Raw genomic sequence first — 27,409 nt, 5'->3', positions numbered from 1 at the left:
TAATCACATCATTTATTTATTAAAAATTATCATATTAGTCATATATATCAATACATTTATTTTTGATTCACATAATCAGAAATATTTATCAAATAAGAAAAGATGGATACATAATATAAGATATGTGATATCCATAAATGATATACAACATATTTTATCATTAATTTAAAGATGAAGCTTGGTTTCTTCTTCTACACCTTTAATCTTCTCCTTTAGTTCATTGAGGTAAAGTTTACGTAGTAATATATTCCACTTTAGCTTTTGGATTATTCCAAATCCACCTTTAACTGGATCAGTTTCCCAAGCGGTACCTTCCATGAGTATAGACGATGCCAACATGCCTTTTTCCTTTTCTGTGGACGCGGATCGTATCATCTTCATAATATTTGGGGTACCAAATAATTTATGTGCATTTTTATACTCATTTTTTCTGTAAAAATAATTAATATTGTTTAGTATTAACAAATAACTTAACTGATCATATTTATAATAACAAATCTAACGAAAAAAATATACGATAATATAATACTTTTCTCCAGGAAAATAAGGTGCAAATTCACAATTTTGAGGGCAGACTTTGTTTTTGGTGGTACACAAAGCACACGGAGCACGGGTAACATTGATTACTTGGACGTCCATTATGATTCTCTTTTTCAAAATAAAAAGTTCAAAAAATTGTAATTACAATATATGAAAAAAAAAATATTTTAGAAGCAAATTTATAGATGAATCTTTGGAAAATAAAGTTAAAACTTTTATTAAATTTCCAAAAAGATGAGCCTAGAAACTTAACAACTTGTTCTTTTTCTAATTTTGAAAGTAACTTTAGATTTTTTTTTAACTTTAAATTTTGTTATATATATTTCTGTAGTTGTTTATACATATAGACTATTTTCCAATAATTGAAAGTAAAATATTTTTATTAATGACTTAAATGAAAAACCTATATTAGGCCAATAAATATTTCATAATAATTAATACTATTTAATGATAAAAAAAAAGTTTTACACATCATCTTTTATATATATTGCTATAAATTTTGTATGTATAGACTACTTTTCCAATCATAGAAACAGAACTATTTTGAATTAGTTATATGAGTAAAGAGCACATACTACATTGACAAATGTTTGCATAACAATTAGTACTGTGTAATAATAATAACAATAATAGCTTTTACACAATCTTTTATTTATATTGCATTATATATATATATATATATATATATATATATATATATCTAGACTTAATTTCCAATAATAAAACTAAACAACTTTAATCAATTATATGAAAACAACAAATATTATGCCAATAAATTTTCATAAGAATTAAGGGATTCTTACACAACATGCCATTTATTGAGCCAAATCTTTTGTTTTTGCCATTTTTCTAAAAAAAAATCAATTTTGCCACTTTTGCCATTTTTAAATATGAATATTTCAGATTTTGTTTTTTCATATAACAGATACTTCATAACAAAAACTATACCCTAAAAAAAACTGAAACCTAATAAACTCAAACATTATGTGCAAATTTATGTTCTTAGATTTTTAAAAGTGACATTTTTGAAAGTTTTTTGAACAAATGGCAAAACCTATAAACACCCCTGAAATAAGTCCCTATCTAGTAATTAACTCTAACAATTAATACTTTGGAAAACTAACTAAAATATCACAATTCAATTTTTTATAACAAAAATACCATTTTTAGGAAAACTTTACTAATTAATTCACCACTTTTGCAAAAAGAAAATACTATTTTGTCATGTCTTCATTCTCACCACAATACAAGAAATACATGAAAAATGTCTAAAGAAAACCCCAACTTTCTTCAAATTGTGGACATTTAATTCCTCAACTTTCAAAATCATTTAAGTGTACATCCTTTGTCAGTTGCCAACCTATTGTGGTGAGTGTTTTTTTGTTTTTTTTGGTTAGTAAGATGATAAGTTGATACTTGCAATTGTTTGATTGGTAGTGAGTATAACAAAAGTTTATAAATATATATATATATATATATATATGTATATATATATATATATATACTCCATCGATTTCATAATATAGGCTGTTTAGAGAAGTATTTTTGTTTCAAAATATAGGATATATTCAAATTTTTATGCAACTTTTAGATTAATTTCATATTTATATTATGCAGTTTTGATTATGATTGGTTAAAATTTTTTAAAAGTAATTATTTTTTAATATGCGTGTTTTATCTAAAATATCCTATATTTTGAAACGGATGAATTATATAAATATTTGAGATATAATTAGAGCAATTCTCAAAAATAGCACCAATTTCAGTTTTTCTTCCAAACTTAGCACACATTTTCATATTTTCCAAAATTAGCACACATGTTTTAATTAAATACTATAACACTAAATTATAATTAATTCACTATAATTCTTTTACGCCCTTTCTTCTTCTTCCGCCATAGACAGTGACGACAACGATTTTCTATTTGCTTCATCAACTTCAATTTCTTCTTCATTCATGGTGTAAGAATCCAACACCATAGTTTAGTGTGTGCCTCTCAGTTATGTGCCCGCAGTGGTGGTGATGGTTTCGACGATTCGTAAAGCGGCGGCGGTGATGGTTTCGTCGATTCGTAAAGCAGAGGCGGTGATGATGTCGAAAAGAAAGGCAGAATTGAAAGAGATAAGATCAAAGACTACTGAGCAGTTACAAGAGATCTGAATCATGTATCGATATGTTCAGCTTTTTCAAGCTGATCCCAAACTGTAGGTTAATCTTCCTTCTGTTTTTTTTTTTGCTATTCATCCTTCTCGATTTCGTTTATTACATTTTATTTGGGTCTCTAGTTTTTCTCTGGAAAACTTTTCATAAACCTGGTAATTGATTTGATTCTGTGTTGGTCGCAATCTACATGTATTTGATATTTGGATTTGATTTTTTTTTGTGTGGTGCAGACTCGGTATGTGATGAAGTATAGACATTGTGATGGCAAGTTGATACTCAAGGTTATTGATAACAAAGAGGTATATAAATGTGTCTTCTTCTCTATGATCAATGCTTGTTGGAGTTTATTTTATACTTCTCTCAATTAGGGAGATAAGAGTATGTAATTCAAAATTTGCTTCAGTTAGCTTATGACTACAACTTAGTAGTAGTATTGCAGTAGCTGTAGATTACAATATGCTTGTTCTCATAATCATTGTATCTAATGCAAGACATGATGTGTTTGGCTCTTATTATTGTGGTAACATTGATAGTTCATGTGGTAATTAACTTTGTAGAGACACATATATGGTTAGAAACAATTAGAGTTGCAGTAACACTCAGAATCAAAGACGAGCGGTGCTGATACAAGATTCAAGGCTCCAGTTGCCATATACAAGGAATTGGTGTTGAAGTATTAACAGTTTGATTCTTTGTATTCACATGGTTTTTGTTTTAGCATTAGTATTTTGGATATTAAAGATAGTTTGTATTTCACCATAAAACTTGTTTTAAAACATATTCAGGAAGGTTTTGTATTAATTATCTCAATATTTGGTAGATAGCTATGTTTTCACCGGTAAACATATAAGAAGAATTTGAATATAACATTCAGGAAAGATTCTCGTATATTTATGAATGGTTTATTGAGTTTAAGGAAGACCTTCATGAAAAAAAACATTAGGAAAGAGTCATTGACGTTTAGGAAGAACTCCTTGAAATTTAGGTAGTCTAATTAAAATTTAGGAAAGTCTCCTTAAAATTTAGGAAGAAGTCATTGATGTCTAGTAAGATCTTCCTAAAACATCATGTTGGATATTTCTATTTGCTATTTTTATTGTAAAACACCTATACGTGCACAAAATCTAATCATTATACATCACTAACTAGATTAGGACCCGCGGTACACCGCGGGGCAAAATTATTTATAACTAAAATATTTAAATTGTAAGTTGTATTTGTCGGTTAAATATGTTATAATTATATAATAATTGTTAAACAAACCATATGATACCGCAATATAATTTTTTTTTTACATAATATTATTTAATCAATTTAATTAGATATGTATATTCTTTGATACTGATAGTGTTAACAAAATAATGAAATGATGTTTTACCCGTGTAACACCGAATTAATCATATTCTTAATTTATATAAATATCGATAAAACCCGTCCCGCTATATAAGCCTGTCCCGAGATATTTTACCTCACTATATCATCTTAATTTTTAATATTTATTTTGTATCTACGGTATATTATTTATTTATTTAACTTTTTAAAAGTTTTAAATATTTTTCATATTTGACCTTTTAAAAATCTTTAAAATAAAGAACCGGTATAACCCAAATAAAAGTTTTTAAAGTTTGAATGCCTGATAAATCAAGATTTCTACTCATTTGCATTCAGAATATTTTGGTCTCTTTTATAGTATGACTCTAAACCATTGTCCAATTTTTTTAGACGATGTGGGAAAAAAATTATCTATTGAGTAATATATGTCCGTTTTAAAATTTTTGTATTACATCATATACAGAAAAAATTACAATTTTTATTAACTAAATGTATTATAGAATAATTCAAAATAATTTAAATATAAATTCAAAAAAATAAAAGAGAATCATATATTTATATTTGAATGAGGTATAAATATTTCCTTATTTTCTTAAATCTTAACTAATATTAAAATCAATGCATTAAATGTAAAAACTTTCCAATTCCAAAATGTATTTTTGAGCAAAAACTGCTGCAAAAATACTAGTATAGATGGAGTATCTGTGATAAATTAAGTCAAAACACATACAAAGAGAATTAAAAACACATTTTAAGAAAAATTAGGAAGGATTCCTTAGCTTTTAGGAAGACATTCTTGAATTTAAGGAAGACCTTCCATAGTGACGAACTCAAGCTTCCACTCAAGTGCTCATTTTCTCATCTTCATCATCACCTGTCTGCTTCGTTCTTGAAATATTTGCCATTATGTATATCATCAATCACTTAAATTTAGAGCTGAAAACCTTATTCAACAATATGACAAGTCTATGAATTCATTTTTCATTTTAACATTACTCAAGAGATATCTTATATATCACCCCACATTTAAACTAGTTCTGCAACACTACCAGATTCATTAACCATAAAACCCCAAGAAACACTACCAAGTCAAAACAATTCAAAAAATCATAGCAAGCTAAATACCTACCAATTCTTAACATGAAGTAAAGTTTTTTCTCATTGTATTGAGCAAACCAATTCTCAAAAATGTCCACATAACTAATCTGAGACACTCTTCTTTTGGTGTTGCTATCACTACTAGGAGTTGAGATTTCACCAGGCAAATCTATCCTCTTTCCTTCAGAAAAACTTCTGACATATCAACAGTTTCTGCATCATAACAATGTCACATGTTTCTGTTAACACTTTATTTTAGCTGTCATTGAACTTCAGGAAGGATTGTGTGAAATTCAAGAAGGATTTTATGCAATTCAGGAAGGTTTTTATGCAATTCAGGAAGACTTCCTTGAATCGGACCAACAATTTGATTCACCTATATCAATACGAATACATCGATCTCTGTGAATTTAATATCAATCAATTCATGAACAATAGTCTAATTCCATTATCATTGAATCATCGAATCAGATTTGTTTTGCTTTTAATTTTGATAACATAATTTGGAGTGACAAGTAAAAGAGATATTGAGGTGTGTTTAATTTCATTCATTACCTATTAAAATGGAGAAGACGATTGATGGATGAATACGATGCCAAAGACGATGATTGGTGGAGATGATGGAGATGACGATTGATGGAGGAAGACGATGATTGGTGGAGATGCTGGAGATGACGATTGATGGAGGAAGACGATGCCATGAGAAGATAGAGACGAAGAAGACAAAGAACAAAAAAATATTTACTAATTAATTTTCGAAATATAATTAATATAATAAAAATGCTACTTTTGGAAAATCTGAATGTTTGTGCTAGTTTTGGAACAAAAACCTAAAATGGTGCTAGTTTAGGGTATTTCTCGTATAATTATAACATCTTATCCAATAATCTCAAACATATACGTTTTTATAAGAGACAAAAACACTAGCGTTACTTAAGATTTTTACTTGACGAAATGGGTAACTTAACCATAGCCAATGAATCATGGAGATAGGATAATATTCTGTAAAGATTCAAGAGATATTCTTAGTGACGTCTTGAATGAACTTTAGAAGAGCAACATGCGAAGATCCACCGTCCATTAATGCAACGTGGCTCTTCTCACTAATCTCCTTCACTCTATTCCTCACGTCACTATCCTGCTCCATCAAACAATTGATTCCGCTCTCTATCTCCTCCGCCGTCATCAACTCCGACTCCACCGCCATAAAACCCAACCGGAAACTATTTCGGATCTCCACAGCTAGACCTAACTCATCAACCATCTCGAACGCGTTAACTTGTTGCTCAGCGTAAAGAGGCCACGTGGCTATTGGAATTCCGAACCAAAGACTCTCTAGTGTCGAGTTCCATCCACAGTGCGACACGAATCCTCCGACCGCAGGTTTTGCAAGTATGGCGCTCTGTGGTGCCCAACCTATAATCTTACCTATCTCTGCCGTGCGTTCTAAGAATCCCTCCGGGAGAATCTCCTCAAGATTCGTGAATTCTTCGGGAGGTCCCATTGTTCCCGGTGGCTGAGCACGACGAAGAGACCAGACAAATCGGTGACCACTTCGCTCAAGCGCGATTGCGATTTCCCTAGCTTGGTCCTCACGGAAACTACCCATGCTTCCAAAACAGAGGAACACAACAGATTTACATGGCTGCTCGTCGAGCCACTGTAAGATCTCCGATTGCTTATCATCTGCGGAAGTTGGACTGTTGATTTTAAGATTCATAACCGGTCCAACTGTGTACACCGGAGGAAGAGAATGATCTCCACCGGAGAAATACTTCATAGCTTTAGGCTCAAGCTCTGCGAACGTATTTACCAAAATTCCCTTAGTGTCTTTGAATCTTCTGGTTTGGCTAAATATTTTATGTAACCACTCTTTGTTGAGCATCACGGAGGGGAAACACTTAACCGGTAAAGGACGAGTCAAAGTTGGGATCTCTAACTCAGTGGTGTCCGAGTCCTTCAAATCACTGACGTCATAGTTCTTAACGTCGTTAAGGTACTGAATATGAACTTGCAATCCAAGAAACGTGGCGTTGGAAGTGAAGAACATGTAACTCGGAACGCCTAACTCGTTCGCGGCATCAATCATACTCGTGCAGAACATATCCACCACGAATCCAGCAAGTTGAGCGGGGTCAATAAGTTTTTTTGAGGTGGCTATCACCTCTGGCCCGAAGCTATCGATGTAGGCGAGAAAATTTGGTTTGGAATCATCGGAGTTTGGTTGATCGGCTACGGAGAGAACGTGATAGCGAAGGCGGTCCTCAGACGCGGAGGAGAGAGAAGAGATGTAAGAGGCAGAGCCGCTACTGAAGCCAAGCATCTGAGGGATGATGAGGATGGTGATGGAGAGATGATCATCGCGGTCGACAAGAAGCTTAGCCACTTCCACTAGTGGCCGGATGTGTCCTTCACCAGGTGATGGTATGAAGATGAGCTCCATTTTCATTTCGAGAAATAATTTATCAATCTAATCGATTTTTTCTAACAAACGAAAGTGGTTTTTGAAGGCGTTACAGTGAAGCGATAAGACTCCTCATGTGCATACATTACACGTTGTAGTGGATCTGAGACAAACGAATCTTTCTTCTTCTTTTTTTTTAACTTTTGTGCAACCATACAATCTTTATCTTCAATGTTGAGCCTAAATTAGTCTGTGAGCATTATATAAATTGATTATTTAAAAATTTGCTTTAAATAAATTTTTGCTTCTAAAGAAGCTTTACGATGTTTTTTTTTTTTTGGCAGAAATAAGGTCTTAATTTTCTTATCATACATTTAGGGAAATACCTGTTTGCTTCATTTACATTTTAGCATATATTTTATTATATGATTGGTTCTAGAAATATGAAGCTTGTGGTGGGGTGATAAAGGACAAGACACGACTTTGTTTTATGTCCACATAATGACCAATCCCAAAAACCTACTCCCACTCTACCACCTTCTTGATTACTGATGCGAATATAGTAACAAACAAATAATTCACATCTAATTCTTGAAAATTATAGATTGGTCCGTGATAGAAGCAAGCGTAGCCTTCCATAACACTGTTTAAATTTATGAATTATTACGTCTAAGAAATCATGATTTAATATAATTGTTTTTTCTTTTCTTGTGGGTTGATGTCAGCATTGAACGTTAAGCTGGGTTCAAGATTCAGTTCCCAACTAAAGCTCTTTTCAAGTCGTGAACAGAATCCCTACATAGCCCCGACTTTGTAGTTTTTGAAATAACTTATGACATAAAATCGTATATTGAAAGATTGAAGTTCGTTCACTGTTAGATAGGATACTTCGATACTCTCTCTGTTTCACAATAAGTGTCATTTTGACACTTTTTCTTGTTACAAAAAGACTGTCATTTTATGTTTCCAATGCAAATTTTAAGCTTAAATCTCTTTTTTATCCTTATTATTTGAGCTTATTAATTAGAAAGAGAAAAAACTTTAGTGTATTTATAAAGGGTAAAACAGAAATTTAAACAATTTTCTTAATTTGTGTGCATTATGTCAAAACGACACTCTTTGTGAAACAGAGGGAGTAAGAGATAAATGGGACATAAACTGAATTTATTGTACATTGACTTTCAGATTATGTCACTTTTGTGGTCTTCAATTATTTCATCATAAAGACTTTTAATAGGACCACGTTCCTATGGAACATTTTCGACCACGTCTTGAACAAACTTCTTTAAAGCACAGTTCGAAGATCCACCGTCCAACAACGCCACGTGGAGTTTATCCTTCATCTCCATCACCCTCTTTCTCATCTTGCTATCCTCCTCCATGGCACACTTGATCCCTCTCTCAATCTCTTCTGCCGTCACAATCTCTGACACCCCTACCACAAAATCTCTCCGATACTCTTTCCTCACATCCGCCGCTAAACCAAGCTCCTCCACCATATGAAACGCGTTAAACTGTTGTTCCGCAAAGATAGGCCACGCCGCCATCGGAACACCGAACCATAGACTCTCAAGAATCGAGTTCCATCCACAATGTGTTACGAACGCTCCTATCGCAGGACTCTTCAACACATCTACTTGTGGTGCCCAGCTTATGATCTTTCCAATCTCCACCGTCCGATCCAAGAAACCTTTTGGAAGAACCTCCTCCAAGTTCGTGAATTCTCCGGGAGGAGAACTAATAATGTCTTCCACCAACGGAGAAGCCCGACGGAGCGACCACAAGAACCTATGCCCGCTCCGCTCTAGCGCCACGGCTATTTCTCGTGTTTGTTCTTCATTGAAACCTCCCATGCTCCCGAAGCAGAGGAACACTACAGATTTAGTCGGTTGCTCTCTTAACCAACTCAGAATCTCCTTTGTCTTCTCATCGTCGCCGTTGGTTTTGAAGTCCATAATGGGTCCAACCGCGTAGACCGGAGGAGTATTCGTATTCTCGCCGGAAAAGAACTCTAACGCCAGAGGTTCCATCTCAGCCACTGAATTCACCAATATACCCTTCGTTTTTCTATAACTTCTATATCGACCCAAAGCGAAAGGAAACAGTTTCTTGTTTAGCATAGTGGAAGGCAAACACTTTGCCAAAAATGGCCGAGTCAGAGTTGGAACGTCAAACTTTATGTTAGAGTCTCTCATCAGCTCACTTACATCAAGTTCTTTTTTGTCGTAAAGAGATTGAACATGGAACTGTAGCCCGAGATATGAAGCGTTCGATGTGTAGAAGATATAGGTCGGGAGGGTAAACTCGTCGGCGACGTCTAACATCGACATGCAGAACATGTCCACTACAATCCCAGCGAGCCGCGAGTCTGGACGTGTCGAGACCTCCCGGGCAAGTTTGGACACGGCGGCTCTTACGTATGGTTTCTTGCTCTCGATGTAAGATAAGTACGTTTGGTTGGGATCTTGATCAACGGTGGGGAGGAGGCAGTAGCGGAGACGGTCTTCGGAGTTAGTGTAGGCGGAGGAAGAAGCGTGACCAGAGAATTGTGAAGGGATGACGATGAGAGTGACGGAGAGGCGGTCGTCGCTGTCTACGAGAAGCTTCACTAACGCCGTTGTTGATCGGATATGTCCAACGCCCGGCGATGGTATGAAGACAAGCTCGATTTGCATGATCTCCAGACGTTGGTTTTGCACTTCTAGAATTTGAACGTGTGGCTTGTCTAAAAGAGTAATGGTAAAGATAGTGTGTGGTGTGTATTTAACATGTTTGTGCTTTCAGAACTATATAGTAAAATCATGTGCTTATTATACCAATTTGAGGGCAAGTTTATCGGGGGATGTTAGACCAACTCCACTCAAGAACTTGGATCAAGATTCTCTTAATTAAACTAATCATATTATTAATATTAAACTAATCAAAACAACTCATTAACAATTTTAAACAAAATACCTTTCCACTAGAGAACTCCTATCAAAATCACCCTTCCATTAAAATAATTTTTATTTAACAACTTTTTTTATTAAATATCACATTTTAATAAATTATGAAATAATCCAAAACAAGAAAAAGTTAGGGATTTTTGCCATTTATGCCATATTTTCTGTAATTGTTTTGCAATGTGTCATATTCAAAAAACCTTTTCAAATCTACCATATTCAATAAACATGGCAGTATAAATTTTACTAGATTATCCTCCTTATTACATTATTTCGACGACGGCACGATGAGAGGGGACGGGCGCGTGGAGAAAATATGAGCGAGTTGAAGAGGGCGCGTGGTTAGAAGCAGAGCGAGTTAACGCGGCAGCCGGGACTTGTGTAAAACTGTGGACAAATATAATTTCCTGAGAATCAATAAAGCTATTATGGACAAATATAATTATAGACGAAGTGTTAACTTGGTGNTTCGGAGTTAGTGTAGGCGGAGGAAGAAGCGTGACCAGAGAATTGTGAAGGGATGACGATGAGAGTGACGGAGAGGCGGTCGTCGCTGTCTACGAGAAGCTTCACTAACGCCGTTGTTGATCGGATATGTCCAACGCCCGGCGATGGTATGAAGACAAGCTCGATTTGCATGATCTCCAGACGTTGGTTTTGCACTTCTAGAATTTGAACGTGTGGCTTGTCTAAAAGAGTAATGGTAAAGATAGTGTGTGGTGTGTATTTAACATGTTTGTGCTTTCAGAACTATATAGTAAAATCATGTGCTTATTATACCAATTTGAGGGCAAGTTTATCGGGGGATGTTAGACCAACTCCACTCAAGAACTTGGATCAAGATTCTCTTAATTAAACTAATCATATTATTAATATTAAACTAATCAAAACAACTCATTAACAATTTTAAACAAAATACCTTTCCACTAGAGAACTCCTATCAAAATCACCCTTCCATTAAAATAATTTTTATTTAACAACTTTTTTTATTAAATATCACATTTTAATAAATTATGAAATAATCCAAAACAAGAAAAAGTTAGGGATTTTTGCCATTTATGCCATATTTTCTGTAATTGTTTTGCAATGTGTCATATTCAAAAAACCTTTTCAAATCTACCATATTCAATAAACATGGCAGTATAAATTTTACTAGATTATCCTCCTTATTACATTATTTCGACGACGGCACGATGAGAGGGGACGGGCGCGTGGAGAAAATATGAGCGAGTTGAAGAGGGCGCGTGGTTAGAAGCAGAGCGAGTTAACGCGGCAGCCGGGACTTGTGTAAAACTGTGGACAAATATAATTTCCTGAGAATCAATAAAGCTATTATGGACAAATATAATTATAGACGAAGTGTTAACTTGGTGGACATAAATCTGTGGACTACATACAATGTAGACAAGATACAATATCGAGAAAAGTAAGTGTCGAATATAATTATAGACGAAGTGTAAAAGTGGTGGACTTTTTGTAATCTTATTTGAAGTTGTCTACCAAACATAATTCCATGGACAAGATATATCGTAGACAATAAACCATGTGGAGATAAGTTAGTGAATGGTATGAATTACTAATAGACCCTCCAAATTGGCGGGATTAAAAGTGTAGTTGAGCGGCCTAAGTAGCGATTGACAAGACGTCTAGTTAATGCCTATGGGTTGAGGATAGCGATGTCAAGGAGATACTCTGGTTTCGAGTAAGAGTTAATACGTCCTTTCTGAGGATAGCGATCAGCTGCGAATAGGCGAGGAGGCAACGTTTCGTTATTAGTCCGCAAGAGTGTCGGTGTGGGGTTGAGATTCCTGTTAAAAGAGAGACAGGTACTTAAAACGACGTATTGTAAAAGTTCTATGAAGGATAATAATGATGGTGGACAACATTGGCCTTCTTAATAGACAATATCTAATACGAAAACGTTATAGACAATAACGTTGGTGATAGACAACTTAATAGACAATATCTAGTACAATAGCGGTAGACAACAGTGACCGAAGGACAATAAAGTTGGTGAAAAGGGGGACAACAATGTAATAGACAATATGTAAGGTAATATATGAAAATGTAATAGACAACATTGACTGGTAGAAATATATGAAAATGTAATAGACAATATGTAAAGGACGATAGACTACAACAATGTAGGGAGCAAAGTATACGGTAGACATGTTATGGTGGACAAAATTAAAAGGCATTATTCTCGTCCACATTCCTAATAATGGACAACATATAGGATATTGACAGATCTGGTCCACAATATGATGAAAACCTAGCCCGCTGTGGTCCACTAGAATTGAGTAATGTTTTTTGAATATGCTTACCCTTCGTCTCCTTCGGCTGTGTTGTCGACGGAATCAGAGGCATCTGTTGGACAACCTGGACGACGACTGTGACATAATTGAAAGATTATAAGTGAATTATAATTGAAAGAGATCCGTTATATCTATAAATATATAACGGTGGGAAATAATAATAAAAAGTACCCTCCGACGACGGCCAAGAGAGTAGAGAAACTCATAGCCGCTTCTAGCGAAGTGATTTCCGGCGGAAATAAGTGACAAAGGAGATATTCAGTGACGAGGACCAGCGGCTACGACAGAAGATTTTGGACCGGTGGCTACGAGGACCGACGGCTACGACGAGTATACGGAGTGAGGAAAGGCAATTACCGGAGAAGAAACGAGTGAGGAAAAGCGATAACCGGAGAAGAAGACGAGACGACGTTTACAAAGGAGTTAGTTTTTAATTTTTTTAACATTTTAGTCGAAGGTTAATTGGGTAATTTGACTCCACACCCAATGCCATCGAGATGGCAGATTTCGAAAGGCTTTAGCGTATATGGCAGATTTGATAACTTTTTCACTGTGCATGGCACATTTGTTAGATTTCTCAAAAAGTTATCTTAATTACTTATATTACATGAAAAAAACATAAATATTTAACATATTTTACTTCTCTGTCGTACACTTGCACGACTCCATGAACACCTCGCACAACACAACATAAAACCAGTTAACACGGTTCATGAGACTAACACAACACAACATATAACCACATAATTCTAAACAAACTTGAACACAACATGACATGAAAAAGTGCTATGGGATGCAACAAAGAGAGTTCGGAAAAGAAAAAAACTAAACAGGCCTTCTTTCTACATAATTTCCACTACTCAGAGAAAGAACACAACTTTGTATATGAGATTATTAAACGCAGCATAACTCAAAAAGTGATTTTTTACAGAGTATTATAAACTTTTGCACATCAACCCACAAAACAGCCACAACGTTTTTCAAGGTTCTGAACCAGTACTACTCAAAAACAAAACACTAATGTATGAAAGATCAAACTATTACAGCTGTCGATGTTACCTGAGAACTTTTTACTTGAGATTTAAATTTTGACAGATTTGAATCTTCAATCATTTCAATCTGCAAACACACAAGTCACAAGTAAGAGAAAGTGAGTTTTACATTAATTCATAGAGTCGGTTCCCACAAATTAAAATAACAGTAATTGAAACTATATCACCTTCTGCATTTCTGCTTTTGACACAAAGGACTCGGAGACATTTTCCAAACTATCATTCAAAACCTCAGTGATAGCAGAAGTTATTGCCTCAGCTTGTTTCGATGAAACACCTTGAGCTTCAAGACTCCTCACCTTTCACCACCCAAAAAAATGAAAACGTCAAAATAGACCCAATGAAACTAACTATAATATTCAATTCATTGCTCTCACATCAACAACTTAACATACATGACATTCCAAACGCTTATTACTAGTACAAATTCATGTTAATTTCTAGATTAGAGAAAATGAAAACAGATGTTCGCGAGAGAAATCGCGGATTCAGCTCCCAATAGAGCCAAACGCTTGGACAATGTCATCGATCAGAAAATTGAATAACCGGATAATTAATAAAACAACGGCTCCTAATCGCGTTACAAATTTGCGACGAAGGATACGGTGGTTTCGTAATCGGAGAATCGAGAGAGATAGGATTTGAGAAGCCAAACCCTAATCAAAGATGAGAAACGAACCTTCTATGTGTGCGATCCGCCACCCGGTTGACTTTGCCGTCCCCTTAAACCCATCACAAGAACCTTCCACCCTCGTTATCGCCGTCGTTATCGCCGTCGGAGAGAAGGCCGTGAGCAACGAAACGTCATATCGAGGGGAATCTCGATTGGAACCCAAAACAACGACAAATCTCTCTCATAGAACAAAATATATTGTGTTTAAGCCAGAAATCCAACGATTGATGGTGGCTCGCGTAATTTCCACGGCGAATCGGCGAATTGCCGATGGATTCAAGGTTTGTCTATGGAGAGATAGAAGAGAGAGAACGTCGCGAAGAGAAAGAAGAAATTAGAGAGAAAAAGGTTTTTTCTTTTTTTGTATTTTAACCCTTAACCAATCATAACCAGCCACGTAGCGGTTCTCAGCCGATTCTCGGAATCCCTATTGAAGAAACGCTTCTCTTCTTTTCTCATTTTCTTTTGGGTTTTTTCTTTATTTTTGGCTCAGAGAATTCCAGAGAGAAGCCCCAGTGGACTTGCTCTTAAAGGGGTTTTTAGGTTTATTTAGGGAAAAAATAAATGAAAAGAAAAGGAAAAATAGAAGAGACTCTCTAATATAACAGACTGAAATCGTATGTAAGAGACGCTACATGTACATTTCTCGTTGGCTAACAGATAAAAACAAAAGGTAAATTTTTTTTATTTTCACGCATCTTTCTCTCTTTCTCTCTTTCTCTCTATCTCTCGCGATCAAAGAATCAATTTGATGTCAGAAAGAGATGCTTTAATCGGAGGTAATAAAATCGATGGAGTGTTGGGTCGTAGGCGATTATTATCGGCGGTGATCTTATCGGAGGCGACTGTAGCGGTGGCGATTTCAATCGTCGTTGAGATTGTATCGGAGGGGATTTGAAGGAGAAGGTGATTCAATCGGAAGAGATTGGATCAATTCGATTGAGAGGGTAAGTTTTTTACTACAATAGTATGATTAGGTAAACTGTTAGGTTGGTTTGATTTTGGATGCTTGAAATTAGAGTTTTTGATGTTTGTTCGAGTTATTGGATTCTTGGTGTGTTTGTGTTCCGATTGATAATTGATGCTTTAAATGGATTAGGGTTCTTGGTGTGCATGTGTTTGTGTTCCAATTTGGTCTGTTTGTGTTTGTGTTTCGAGTTGGTCCGTTTGTGTTTGTGTTCTGATTTGGTCCGTTTGTTTACCGATTGATAAGGGTGGCTTTAAAGGGATTAAGGTTCTTGAGAACCATGTGTTTGGTCTGTTTGTGTATAGTTTTTGGTGTGTTTGTGTTTGTTTACCGATTGATAAGTGATCTTTTGTGTTGTTTAGACATTATTGTCATAAAACAAAGTATAATGTTCTTGTTCGATTTTGGTTGTAGTATGCTTCATTCCTTCTGTTTGCCCTTCCCTTCACCCTTAACCTCATATGTGACTGAATGTTGAGCAGTATAGATTTAGCGGGGAAAATTCAACATTTTGTAATGTAGCTGATTTTTTTCTTTTTTTTTTGTTTGGTTGAGATCAGGTTCTTCCGTGTTGTGCATGCTCCTCTGTTCTGTAAGCACTTTGCTTCTGATAGAAGACACATGAAAGAACCTGATGGAAGTTGGACTGCTCAACCTCCACCTTACGAACCCATTTTTGCCGAAGGTAAGATGTAACTTCTCAGTTATCACCCTTTCATCAACCATATTCATTTCCTCAGCTCGTTTGTTTCTTGCTCCTTAAGATGGAATCTTGCATAATTTGAGCGAGTACATTGCCATGAGTGGTGCGGATACATTGTCGAGCTTGGACCCTGAAAAAGTGAGAACGGCAATATCGATGAAACTTGGTGTTGTGGTGAGCCACACTCAACTTCAGGATCTTTTCACCAAGCTTCCTTAACATGTCAATGTCTTTTCTTTGTGGGATCAAAATTGTGTCATAACTCGTAAATTAAGCCTTGTTTCCAGCTGTCTCAAACATTTGTTTTTGTATTCATTGATGAAGCAGAGACTGAATTTTTAGGGAAAACATTATACACTCACAAAACGTTTGGTTACAATGGAACATTACATGACTTACTCCACAACCCCCAGAAGAAAAAATTTCTGAAAAGGGAACCAATGAGAAATGAATCAAAGACACATCTTTGTATAACTCTGTTTCTATCATTGCATTACTGCAAGCTCTATACCCTGAGTCCATCATACTAGTTCCATCGTAAGCAGGTCAAAAAATAAATGCTTGCAAGATGATTTGGTTGAGAATATTTGGGCAAAATTTGGAATAAATCAGTATTAAAATTAATTATTCTCTCCATTTATAAATTGCACTTCTGTTGTAATATGTATTAATGTTTTTTATTATGTTTTGTATGTTTGAAAATTAATTAAAATGCAATATTTTCTAATTTTATAAAATCTTAAATGTTTACACATTTATACCACTTCTATTATATTAAAATTTTTAAATTTTAAAAAATAATATTTTCAAAAATAAGAGACCCAAAATAAGAATCTACCAATAAAAGAGAAAATTTTATCTAAGAGATCATAGGTTCTTATATTCCAAACAATACACAATTAATTCATAAAAAATTTAAGAACTCCCCTTCTAATATACTACCGATAATCATGGTCTGAGATCATTTATAAATGGTACAAGATCCACGTAGTACATATTTCTATGAAAGCAGTTGTTCATTAGTGAATCTTACGCTATTGAATTTTTTTGACCAAATAATTGGTATTGAAGTTAATTATGGTACAGAATTATAAATATATTTGAACAATTACTTGAGAAAAATCATCAAACATTAAACTAAAGATTATCACTAAGTTTTTTTTTTTTACTAATGTAGGATTTAGTGGGGGTTATCGGTTTGAGATTTGAATAGAGTTTTAAAGACTTTTAGTTAGTATATGTTGTTATTAGATCAAGATTTTGTTAAACTCTGTTAAAGTTCAGTTTTATTAGTTTGTGATTTGTAAAAAGCCATTTAAAATCTTAACAAATTTGGGTTATTGGATTCAGACTTTAATAAAGTCATTAAAAGTTTTATGTTATTCAACTAAAATAAAAGAATCTAGGATTGTTAATGAATTAAATTATTATGTTATTAGTTCATGATTTTAAACACTTTTTTTACAAAATACAGATATTGTTGAAGATGGTATTGAATTCACTTTATAAAGATTTTTGAAGAGTTCAACAAAATCATTAAAAGTGAATAAGTGAATAATTGTTAAAGATTGCTAGAGAGTTTTGTTGATTAGTTTTCTAAAATCTTGTAAAGTGCTCCAAACAATCAATGTATTTTTGTAATATTTTTCATGACTTTTTTTTTTTAAATGTCTAAAATCATGAACCAATAACATAAAAATTAAATTCATTAACAATCTTAGATTCTTTATTTTAATTGAATAACACAAAACTTTTAATGTCTTTATAAAAGTCTGAATCCAATAACCCAAATTTGTTATGATTTTAAATGACTTTTTACAAATCACAAACTAATAACACTAAACTTTAACAGAATTTAATAAAAGCTTGATCTAATAACAACAGATTCTACATAACACTAGATTTTAACCCGGGGTACACCGCGAGATTATTTTTTTTTAGTAAAATCATTAAATTTTAAATTGTAATTGTTAGTTAATTTTTTACGTTTTATTTGAAGTTTAAGATTGTATAATTGTATTTTGATTGTTAATTCTACGATTAAATCTGCGGTTTATATACAACACAACAATTTATTTTTGTTATAAATTAATTTCACCAATCCAAGATAAAAATATTCGGAGGATGAGCCAGAATTCATTACAAAACTTATTAATATCCGTTTATATTATTAAGTTGTACCCGTTTGTTTATAATAATCATGTATATAGAGGTGTCAAACAGGTCGGTCCACATTTCTTTTTTCATGGACCGTAGCGGGTCAACCCGCTAAGATCATGGTCGTTAAAGTTATGCCCAAGCATGTCCTCAACCTAAATTTTATATTTATTATTCTTAAAAAATTTAGTGGCAAAAAAAAAAAAAATTAAAATAACTTATAATATTGATATTATGGACTTATCTTAATTGGTATAAATTAAATTTCCTCACATTATCACATATTTCACGTATTATACATACATAACTATGTAAAAATATTATTTATATATAATATATTTATTTTAATCTTATATTTGTAGTTTTTGGGACAACCCGCCAACTGCAGACATATCTTGCTAAAATCCGTAATCCTGATAGGCTTAATTGTAATGACCATCTTTTAACGGTACACCACAGGCCTATATTTTCTATATAAACTATATCTTTAGAAATTTATTACTTTTTAGTATAATATACTGATGGTCGTAGTGATGGATTATTGACATTTTAAATTTATAAGAATATCGATCATAACCCGTCCCATAATAATTTAAATTTATTAAAGTTTGTTAAATAATATATTTAAATCATTTATAGAAATTAATCTATACAGAAATCTGACTGTTTAGGAATTTAATTTTTTTTTTGTTTTATGTATTTTTTAGAGATTTTATTTGGTAATGTTACTTTTCCACAAATCTTGTTATAGATTAAACATTTTATATTTAGTAGAGGAACTCTTTAGATTTTCTATATATTAAAGACGGAAAATCTGGAAGAATTTTTTTAAAAGTTAAAAAATTTGAAGTAATTGAATATGATTGATTGAAATGAATATAGAGTTTTCTATATTAGAAAGGGAAAATTTTGTTTAGTTTTGCAGAAAATTAGGTTCAGAGGTGGAGATAATTTAGGAAAGTTATATTGGATTGATAGGAGAATATTTAATTAACATACCTTATTTTGCATATTTCGATTTTTTGTTTTATTTTTAAAAAAAGTATTTTTATGGTAATGGCATTGGTTGTAAATACCTTTGAACTCCAAGCTTTCTTCTCAAAAATGCTGTGAAATTAATAATATAGATTTAAAATCTTTAAATCTCTATTCAAATCTCAAACCAATAACTTCCACTTAATGATTTTGTTGAACACTTCAAGAATCTTTAAATAAGAATTCAAGAATCTTAATTAGTAAATAAAATTCTAAAATTGAAGAAAAAAAAACTTACTGAATGTACAAAATAAATAAATAAATTGAAACAATTACGTTAAAGAAAAAAGAAAAACAAATTCATCAAAACACAAAACAGGTGATATAGCCAATTGATTGTCGTTAGAGAAGTATAGGCCCATAATGTATGGCCCAAATAAGGCCGTTTAATCAATTTCAGATTTATGGCGAATCATCAGATCTTCCTTCTCGTCGAGAGGTTCCCCTTCGTCGCCGTCGCTCGGAAAAAGTTCTGATTCGTTTGCCCGGGAAATGCTTTGCTCCATAGAAATTTTCAAGTGATCGCGTTACGTGTGTAAATCAGGTAAACATTTATCGCTGATTCTACTTAAGTCCCTTTGTTGCATCTCTCCATTGAAATTGAGCCTAACTTGCTCGACGAAATGTCTCGCTTGTTTTTTTTTTAATTCCCCTGTTTTTGATTCTGCTTATGGGAATCAATAGTTATGCTTCTGCTTATGTTATTCTCGAGGTATCGAATAAGTTTTGAGTTTATGTTAGTCACATCACTGATTCATTTGTTCCTCTGTCTCTATAGGTTAATCCCGCTATGTCAAATTGGAGACATAAAGTTTGGAGAAATCTGAGCTCAATTCAAGGAGCTAGCTACTCAACTACACCTTCAAGAACCAACAAACTAAAACTTGATGCCCTTAGAAAACTCCGGCCGATGATCCTACGGAGAATCGAAAACCGAGCAAAAGATTACCCGGTTAAAGAGATTGTTCCTGTGGCTGAAGATATCCTTATAGCCAGAAAGAATCTACTCAGTAACGTCACTGCCCTTCTTAAAGTGTTTCCTGTCTTGACATGCAAGTAAGTTTCATTCTTCTGAGCTTTTTTGATAAATACAAGGACTCTACTTTAGATACTGAGGCTTTGTAAAAACTTGGAACGTTTCCAGATTCTGCTCAGAAGTGTTTGTTGGCAAAGAAGGACACTTGATTGAGACATGTCGTAGTTATATACGACGTGGCAACAATAGGCTACATGAATGGGTTCCTGGTTCCATAAACGATATACTTGTCCCCGTAGAATCATATCACTTACACAACATTTCTCAAGGTGTTATCAGACACCAACAGAGGTTTGATTATGACCGTGTTCCCGCAATCTTGGAGCTATGTTGTCAAGCAGGAGCCGTTCATCCTGAAGAGATCCTGCAGTATTCCAAGATTCACGATAACCCGCAAATTTCGGATGAGGATGTCAGGAGTTTACCTGCTGGAGATCTTAAATATGTTGGGGCAAACGCTCTAATGGCGTGGGAGAAACTGAGAGCTGGTGTGAAGAAACTCTTGTTGGTTTATCCTTCAAAAGTTTGCAAACGGTGCAAGGAGGTTCATGTAGGACCGAGCGGTCATAAAGCTCGGCTATGTGGTGTGTTTAAATATGAGAGCTGGCACGGCACTCATTACTGGGAAAAAGCAGGTGTGAACGATTTGGTACCTGAGAAAGTGGTGTGGCACCGGAGGCCTCAGGACCCGATGGTTCTTTTGAATGATGGGAGGAATCATTATGGACATGCCCCTGCTATTGTGAGCCTTTGTAGCCATGCTGGTGCCATTGTTCCTGTTAAATACGCTTGCAAAATGAAGCCTCAAGGTCTATCTTTTCCTTTCAGTAGTTATTCAGTTTCAAAACATGAAACGTAGGGAGTAGCTATAACCACTGGTTTTGACCAAGCTACACTAAATCGAAGCTTTTTGTAGTTTACTAGTCTTTATGTCTATTGGTATTTACTGTACTATATAACTCCACATGATGTCTGTTTTGGCGTTTGGGGAATGAACTTCACATGAAAATATATAACACACTTCAGACCTTTTAAAACCCATATGTGATACAAGGTTAATGATAATTTACATGCTCATTAGTACAAGTTATTAAAAGCCATGTGAATTATCATAACAATATGAATTCAAGATTTCTCGATAATCTGTCTCTCCCTTGAAACTGTGCATAATGTGATGCAAGGTTTATGATATAGTACTAATAGAGATTGGTGACAGTGTAACGGTTTAAACAAACAAACCGAATTGCATAAATGAAATCAGTAAACTATTATTAACACATTAAATCAGATTATGGAATTCATAACACAATTTTATTTGATTAATGAGAAAGTGAAACTCTCTGTAACTTCGTTTTTGTCTTAATGGGATACTTTTGGGTTTTGCTTGTAGAATGATATAGTTTTCTCTATTATTATCAATTTATTTCTTACTCGTTATATATGACGTAGCTTATGTGTTTGTATAATCTTACGGTAATTGTGACAAAAAGTTACCATCATCATAATCTCAATTTATATTTCTGTAAGTAGATAACCCAATAATGTATATGTATAACCCACCATATGATAATAGTAATCTCAATAAATATAACCCAATTGAAAGCAAACAAAAGATATGAAGAAAAAAAGAACAATATATTTTTTAAAGTAAGTAACCCACCATATGATCATCGTAGACTCGTAATCTAAATAAATATAATGTATAACCCAATTCAAAGCAAACAAAAGATATAAAGGAAAGAAAGAACAATCCCCTTTATAATAAAACGGAGTAAACAACATTATTGTGGTAAATTTTATAATTTTAATAAATAGTTACAAATAGGTTATACATATATTATAAATTAATCTATATATTAATTGTAACAAATAAAACCTTAATTGTAGCAGAAAATATTAAACGGGTTATTCTAAATTGATAGTTCATGGATATTCTAAACTTTATTTCGGAAGATCACCTATATGGTTCCAAATATCTAGAATCACAATATTACCAATTTATTTTCCACAGATTTTATTGATAAACCACATCAATAAAAAAAGTTATTAAAGAGATAAAAATATACTCACAATCATAAAAAGTAATCAAATCTCGCTAATTTAACAAGATTAATCGTGATCTTGGGGATCGTATTCAGAAATTAAAAATTAAACCTTAATGCTAGATTAGGACCGTGTTAGAGCACGGGTTGAAATTCCTTTTATTAATATTATAATTTTAGAATAAAATATCATTTATATGATTGATTTTAAAAGTTTCTAAGGTCCTAATCTAGCATTAATCATGATCTTCAGAATCGTATATTATTATAAAATTATAATATAAATAAAAGAAATTTCAACCCGTGCTCTAGCATGGGTCCTAATCTAGTATGTAGTTTAAAGTAAATAACCCACCATATGATCATCATAGACTCGTAATCTCAATAAATATATAACCCAATTTAAAGCAAACAAAAGAGATAAAGAAAGAAGAACAATACATAAATTTAAAGTAAAATAATTTACCATCTGATAATCATAGTCTCAATAAATATAACCCAAGAAGAGTCAAACAAAAGAGATGAAGAGAGAGGAACCATATATATATTTTTTAAGTAAATAACCCAAACAAGTGTAACCAAACCAACCATATGATAATCACAAATCTCAATAAATATAACTCAATTCAAAGTAAAAAAAAAACTAAAATTCGTAATTCAATTCAAAGTAAACTCTTTCTGTCTTAAATTTAAGTGTAATTATTTTAGGATTGTTTTTTAATATTTTTTTTGGATTAAATGTCGTTTTAGGTTTTCTATACATATTTTTGATAAATTTTTCAGTTTTAATCATTGTTTTAACCAATTGAAAATTTGTGAAGTGTATTAATTAGAAATAGAATGAAAATTTAATTGTTTTTCTAATATGTCTGAATTTATTTTTAATGGATGAAGTGCTTTTTTTTTTTCTGGACAAAAACAGATGGAGTGCTAAGTAGCATCAATCAAATTGGTTTTTACCCGATAGTAATACTGTAAATATTTTAAATTGACAATTTAATTGTTCTTTCTTAGCATTCCATCTGTTTAAGCATATAGACCGCTTTTTAATAATTACAGTAAAACCTCCATAAATTAATAAATTTTGCTAGTCCCAAGTTGGACCAATGTAAAAAATAACAAAATTCGATAAGATACTAAGATAATATTTTTTCTGAAATCTCTATGTAAAATATGATCCCAATAATATCGTAAATTAATAATCATGTAAATTTACACACACATATATATATATAGTATGCTTCTACTAAACTTCATATTTATAATACAATTGTTATGTTGTATCTTCAAACTATAATGATATAAAATATTCTATAACATTTCATAAAAATAACTAAAACGTTTTAAAGTTTTCAGTTTTTAAATATACATCAGTTACATTTTAATAGTTTGATAGACTATTAAAATACGAGAATTGATATTCTTATTCATAAATTTGAATTTATGTATGTAATGTATATAAGTGAATTTGTCTATAGTATTTGTAATTTCTTTTCAATAACGTTTTCTCAATATTTCAAATTCAATTCCAATACCATAAAATTTACAATATCCAAAATTCTAATCTTATTTTGCTAAAATTGTCTCAATTCATAATTTTCTAAAAAATTAAACAATTAAAAATATATCTATAAATTAATAATTATTAATTTACACTATAAAATAATAATTATTAATTTATAGATAAATTAATATCACTATAAATTAATAAAATGTGTTAGTCCCAACATTATTAATTTATAGAGGTTTTACTGTATTTTATTAATTTTTTAAGTATTCTAATGGATAGTGATATATCTTTTTAGGAAAATAATGCACAACACGTAATTTATACATAAACATGTATCAGCTGGAACTAAAACATATCCCCAAATTGTTATTTACTTAATTTTGAGAAAAACATAAATGTTATTAGGCCTATAAATAGGGCAACTTCGACTTCCTTCAAATTTAAACTGATTTTTTCCCATCACTTTTTACCAACTTTCGTCTAATCTTAATAGTTAAAATTATTACTGCGCCCAAAAAGATGCAAAGCACTTTACTACTTCTAACCAATGTATTTTTGGTTTTAGCCGGTTGTTTAACGGAAACAACAGCTCTAGCAACATTGGAACAACGAGGTATATATATTCAATATTTCTTTTGAAATGTTGGTGACAAAAAATGAAGTGTTATGGTTGTTTTTTGTTTGGTTTAGGCTCAATTGGGTGTCTAAGATCGAGAGATATGTATAGGGGTCTAATATTCCTTCTTGTCTTTGAATTAGTTGCTCAGAAAGCTCTAGTAATTAATTTTTGTGGTTTCCTCCTTAGTTAAATGTGTGTTGATTTTCTGGTTCGTTAGTTTGTTGGCTGATAAAACTTTTTGAAGGGAAACGATAAGTGTCTGAACTACAATTTTGACAAGTTGTTTCGGCCAATTTTCTGATTGCTCATAAAATTCATAGATAATATAATTGGGTGTTGAGATTATATTGTTGTTAATAATATATCATGAGATTAAAAATATCTTATTCCATTCACTTTGTGAGAAATTTTATGAATTGAGGGAAGAGATCCTACAAAAATGATCGTTTTGAAAGTTGGTTTATTGTTTAAACATATTCTTGCTTTGTAATTAAACTGTTAATGGACAGAATCATCAGACCCAATGCTTGAGGATAAACTGATACTGAGAGGGTTGAAATTCTACGGTTTCCATGGAGTGCTTCCAGAAGAGAAGAAATTGGGGAATACATTTATTGTTGACCTTGATGTGTGGCTGAATTTGAAACCGGCCATTGAATCAGACAATTTAGCAGATACAGTCAGCTTTGACGAAACTTTCAGGTTTGCATTTAATTACCAATATTACTTACATAATATATAATGGAGAATAAAATTAGGATCCAATCCACACCGAAAAATAGGATATATGCATGAGATTTTTGAATCAGAATGTCTCAATTTTTTTTTTTGTCAACTATCTTACTCAATTTTGTTATCCAAATCCGATATTATGTATATAGGTATATTAATCATGAAGATTATTTAAAAAAAAAATTAACCTCAGATTTGATTTTTTTTTTTGGTATTGTAACTTTGGCGCCAAATAGCTGCACTTCTAGAGAAAAAGAATTAGAGGAAAAATAGATTAATGTCAAATTTTACCATTTTTGTTGAGTAAAATTAATTCATTAATTTATTTTTGAATATTTACATTTAATACTTTTTTGCAGATTAGAATTTGGATCTTAATTTAGTATCATGATTTATTGGGCAGAATCTTGAACATCTGTTACGTGTCCAACCTTTGAATTATGAATTAATTTTATCTTTAATTTGTATATTTATGATTTCATTGGTGAAAAAATGATACTTTTGGCAGCCTAGTTAAGAGAATTGTTGAAGGGCCATCGAAAAACCTTGTGGAGACGGTTGCGGATCTCATCGCGTCTCAAATGCTTGAAACGTTTCCTAAGATAAACGTTGTTCGAGTGAAGCTCGGAACGCCGAACCCCACACTACTTGAGTGCACCGATTACGTAGGGGCCGAGATTTTCAGGAAGCGAAAGCACTGATTTGAAGAAACTGCATAACCCCCAAAAGCTTTACATTATTGTGTTTTCGATAACTATTTTAAATATGAAGGGAAAAAACATAAGTGTGAAAGCTATAATATGGATTGATTTCTATCATTATGATATATAAGCTATTATGTGTGAAAGTTATAAATGTATTATATATACACTATTATTCTGATATATATTTCTACTACGTTGGTTAAAAAAATCAATACGGGTGAAACAATAAAAAGACAATTGTAAATTTGTAATATTGTAGTATTGTTCGAACAAATATAATTTCGAGTATTTAACTAAAATTAATATATTAGTCTTTTGAATCTTCTCGGTTTATAAATGTCATCGAGAGTAAAAGACTATAAACACAAATTACTCTTCCCTGATATGCGTTGTGCGGTATGTTTCTTGTGAATCTGAAACTGCGTAAAATTTTAAAAATACTTCGTTCGTCGTAATAATAACTCATTTGAAATTGTTTTTAAATCTCGCAAAGTTTTTTTTCGAATCGATGTGTTGAATTAATATATGAATTTCGCATGAGGTTCCTCAAATGGCTAAATCAGAATGATTATTGAGCTACATCATTGGGAATTCTAATCATAAGAGAGCACAAAGTCCATCCTATGATTTATCCAAATATAACTTAATAAACTTTTCCAGATTCTGCTCAGAAGTGTTTGTTGGCAAAAAAGGACACTTCATTGAGACATGCCGTGCCATTGTTCCTGTTAAATTAGCTTGCAAAATGAAGCCTCAAGGTCTATCGTTTCTTTTCACTAATTCAGTTCCAAATCATGAAACGTAAAGAGTAGTAGCTATAACCACTGGTTTTAGTCCGGTATTGTGATTGATTTGGTATTTGGCACTACCGTTTTTTGAGAACCATACCAAACCAAAATAAACCGAGGCTTTGTAGTCTATCAGTATTCTCCGTACTATCGATCGCCTCGTTTAAATTTTGTCATAGCAAATGGATTTGTCACATGAAATTAACATAGTACTACTAGTACAGACCTTAACTCGAGATGTGATACAAGGTTGATGGTAATTGACAGGTTCATGGGTACATGTAATCATAAGTCTTGCATTACCCAAGGTCGTTTGATGTGTTTCACACTTTCTAACTTGGATTTTCACGTCCCTTTGTTGTTTCCACTTTCTACCATATTATATCAATTTTTGAATAATGTGGCTCTCCGTTGAAACTTTTGAAGCTGAGCATAATGTAGTACAAGGCCAATCGTAGTGTAAGTTGCCTATCATTTATTTATTTATATTACATCTGTTTGCATTTCATTACAAATATTTACAATGTCCTCAAAAGAGCAATGAATTAATACAACGAGGTAGGTAAAAGTGAACCATGGAAGAAAACAATCGAAATT

At 32.7% G+C, this 27,409-nt stretch overlaps 5 protein-coding genes and 1 long non-coding RNA gene across 6 annotated transcripts; 2 read left to right on the top strand and 4 right to left on the bottom strand.

Annotated features, from left to right (window-relative positions):
• On the bottom strand, positions 49 to 670 carry LOC104746613 (LOB domain-containing protein 9-like). The gene is made up of 2 exons (XM_010468133.1): positions 530 to 670; positions 49 to 430 (listed from the first exon to the last, which is right to left on the bottom strand). The coding sequence occupies exons 1-2, from the start codon at positions 637 to 639 to the stop codon at positions 166 to 168; spliced, it is 375 nt and encodes a 124-aa protein (XP_010466435.1). The 5' UTR covers positions 640 to 670; the 3' UTR covers positions 49 to 165.
• On the bottom strand, positions 5,577 to 7,771 carry LOC104746612 (UDP-glycosyltransferase 71B2-like). Its single transcript, XM_010468131.2, has one exon. The coding sequence runs from the start codon at positions 7,580 to 7,582 to the stop codon at positions 6,146 to 6,148; it is 1,437 nt and encodes a 478-aa protein (XP_010466433.1). The 5' UTR covers positions 7,583 to 7,771; the 3' UTR covers positions 5,577 to 6,145.
• On the bottom strand, positions 8,674 to 10,442 carry LOC104746611 (UDP-glycosyltransferase 71B1-like). The gene has a single exon (XM_019236454.1). The coding sequence runs from the start codon at positions 10,210 to 10,212 to the stop codon at positions 8,785 to 8,787; it is 1,428 nt and encodes a 475-aa protein (XP_019091999.1). The 5' UTR covers positions 10,213 to 10,442; the 3' UTR covers positions 8,674 to 8,784.
• LOC104746610 lies at positions 11,923 to 14,862 on the bottom strand. Its single transcript, XR_760925.2, has 5 exons — positions 14,526 to 14,862; positions 14,014 to 14,145; positions 12,966 to 13,913; positions 12,804 to 12,869; positions 11,923 to 12,287 (listed from the first exon to the last, which is right to left on the bottom strand). It is a non-coding gene; the product is annotated as an uncharacterized LOC104746610 (long non-coding RNA).
• LOC104746608 (APO protein 4, mitochondrial) lies at positions 19,778 to 21,437 on the top strand. The gene is made up of 3 exons (XM_010468129.2): positions 19,778 to 19,925; positions 20,160 to 20,437; positions 20,526 to 21,437. Exons 2-3 carry the CDS (start codon positions 20,172 to 20,174, stop codon positions 21,274 to 21,276), a joined length of 1,017 nt encoding a protein of 338 aa, XP_010466431.1. The 5' UTR covers positions 19,778 to 19,925; positions 20,160 to 20,171; the 3' UTR covers positions 21,277 to 21,437.
• LOC104746607 (probable dihydroneopterin aldolase 3) lies at positions 24,393 to 26,268 on the top strand. Its single transcript, XM_010468128.2, has 3 exons — positions 24,393 to 24,582; positions 25,098 to 25,290; positions 25,829 to 26,268. The coding sequence occupies exons 1-3, from the start codon at positions 24,489 to 24,491 to the stop codon at positions 26,019 to 26,021; spliced, it is 480 nt and encodes a 159-aa protein (XP_010466430.1). The 5' UTR covers positions 24,393 to 24,488; the 3' UTR covers positions 26,022 to 26,268.

The sequence above is a fragment of the Camelina sativa genome, chromosome 15 (assembly GCF_000633955.1).
Source record: "Camelina sativa cultivar DH55 chromosome 15, Cs, whole genome shotgun sequence".
Taxonomy (NCBI): Eukaryota; Viridiplantae; Streptophyta; class Magnoliopsida; order Brassicales; family Brassicaceae; genus Camelina; species Camelina sativa.
Note: the sequence above shows the minus strand (reverse complement) of the source record. Positions and strands in the feature narration are given on the sequence as shown.

Bases quoted from the DNA above. Each gene is read 5' to 3' on its own strand.
- LOC104746607 (XM_010468128.2), top strand. From the start codon at position 24,489: ATGCAAAGCACTTTACTACTTCTAACCAATGTATTTTTGGTTTTAGCC. The intron at 24,583-25,097 runs GTATATATATTC...GTTAATGGACAG, and splicing joins AGCAACATTGGAACAACGAG to AATCATCAGACCCAATGCTT. The intron at 25,291-25,828 runs GTTTGCATTTAA...TACTTTTGGCAG, and splicing joins AGCTTTGACGAAACTTTCAG to CCTAGTTAAGAGAATTGTTG.
- LOC104746612 (XM_010468131.2), bottom strand. From the start codon at position 7,582: ATGAAAATGGAGCTCATCTTCATACCATCACCTGGTGAAGGACACATC.
- LOC104746611 (XM_019236454.1), bottom strand. From the start codon at position 10,212: ATGCAAATCGAGCTTGTCTTCATACCATCGCCGGGCGTTGGACATATC.
- LOC104746608 (XM_010468129.2), top strand. From the start codon at position 20,172: ATGTCAAATTGGAGACATAAAGTTTGGAGAAATCTGAGCTCAATTCAA. The intron at 20,438-20,525 runs GTAAGTTTCATT...GAACGTTTCCAG, and splicing joins TTTCCTGTCTTGACATGCAA to ATTCTGCTCAGAAGTGTTTG.
- LOC104746613 (XM_010468133.1), bottom strand. From the start codon at position 639: ATGGACGTCCAAGTAATCAATGTTACCCGTGCTCCGTGTGCTTTGTGT. The intron at 431-529 runs GTATTATATTAT...TTATTTTTACAG, and splicing joins CCTTATTTTCCTGGAGAAAA to AAAAAATGAGTATAAAAATG.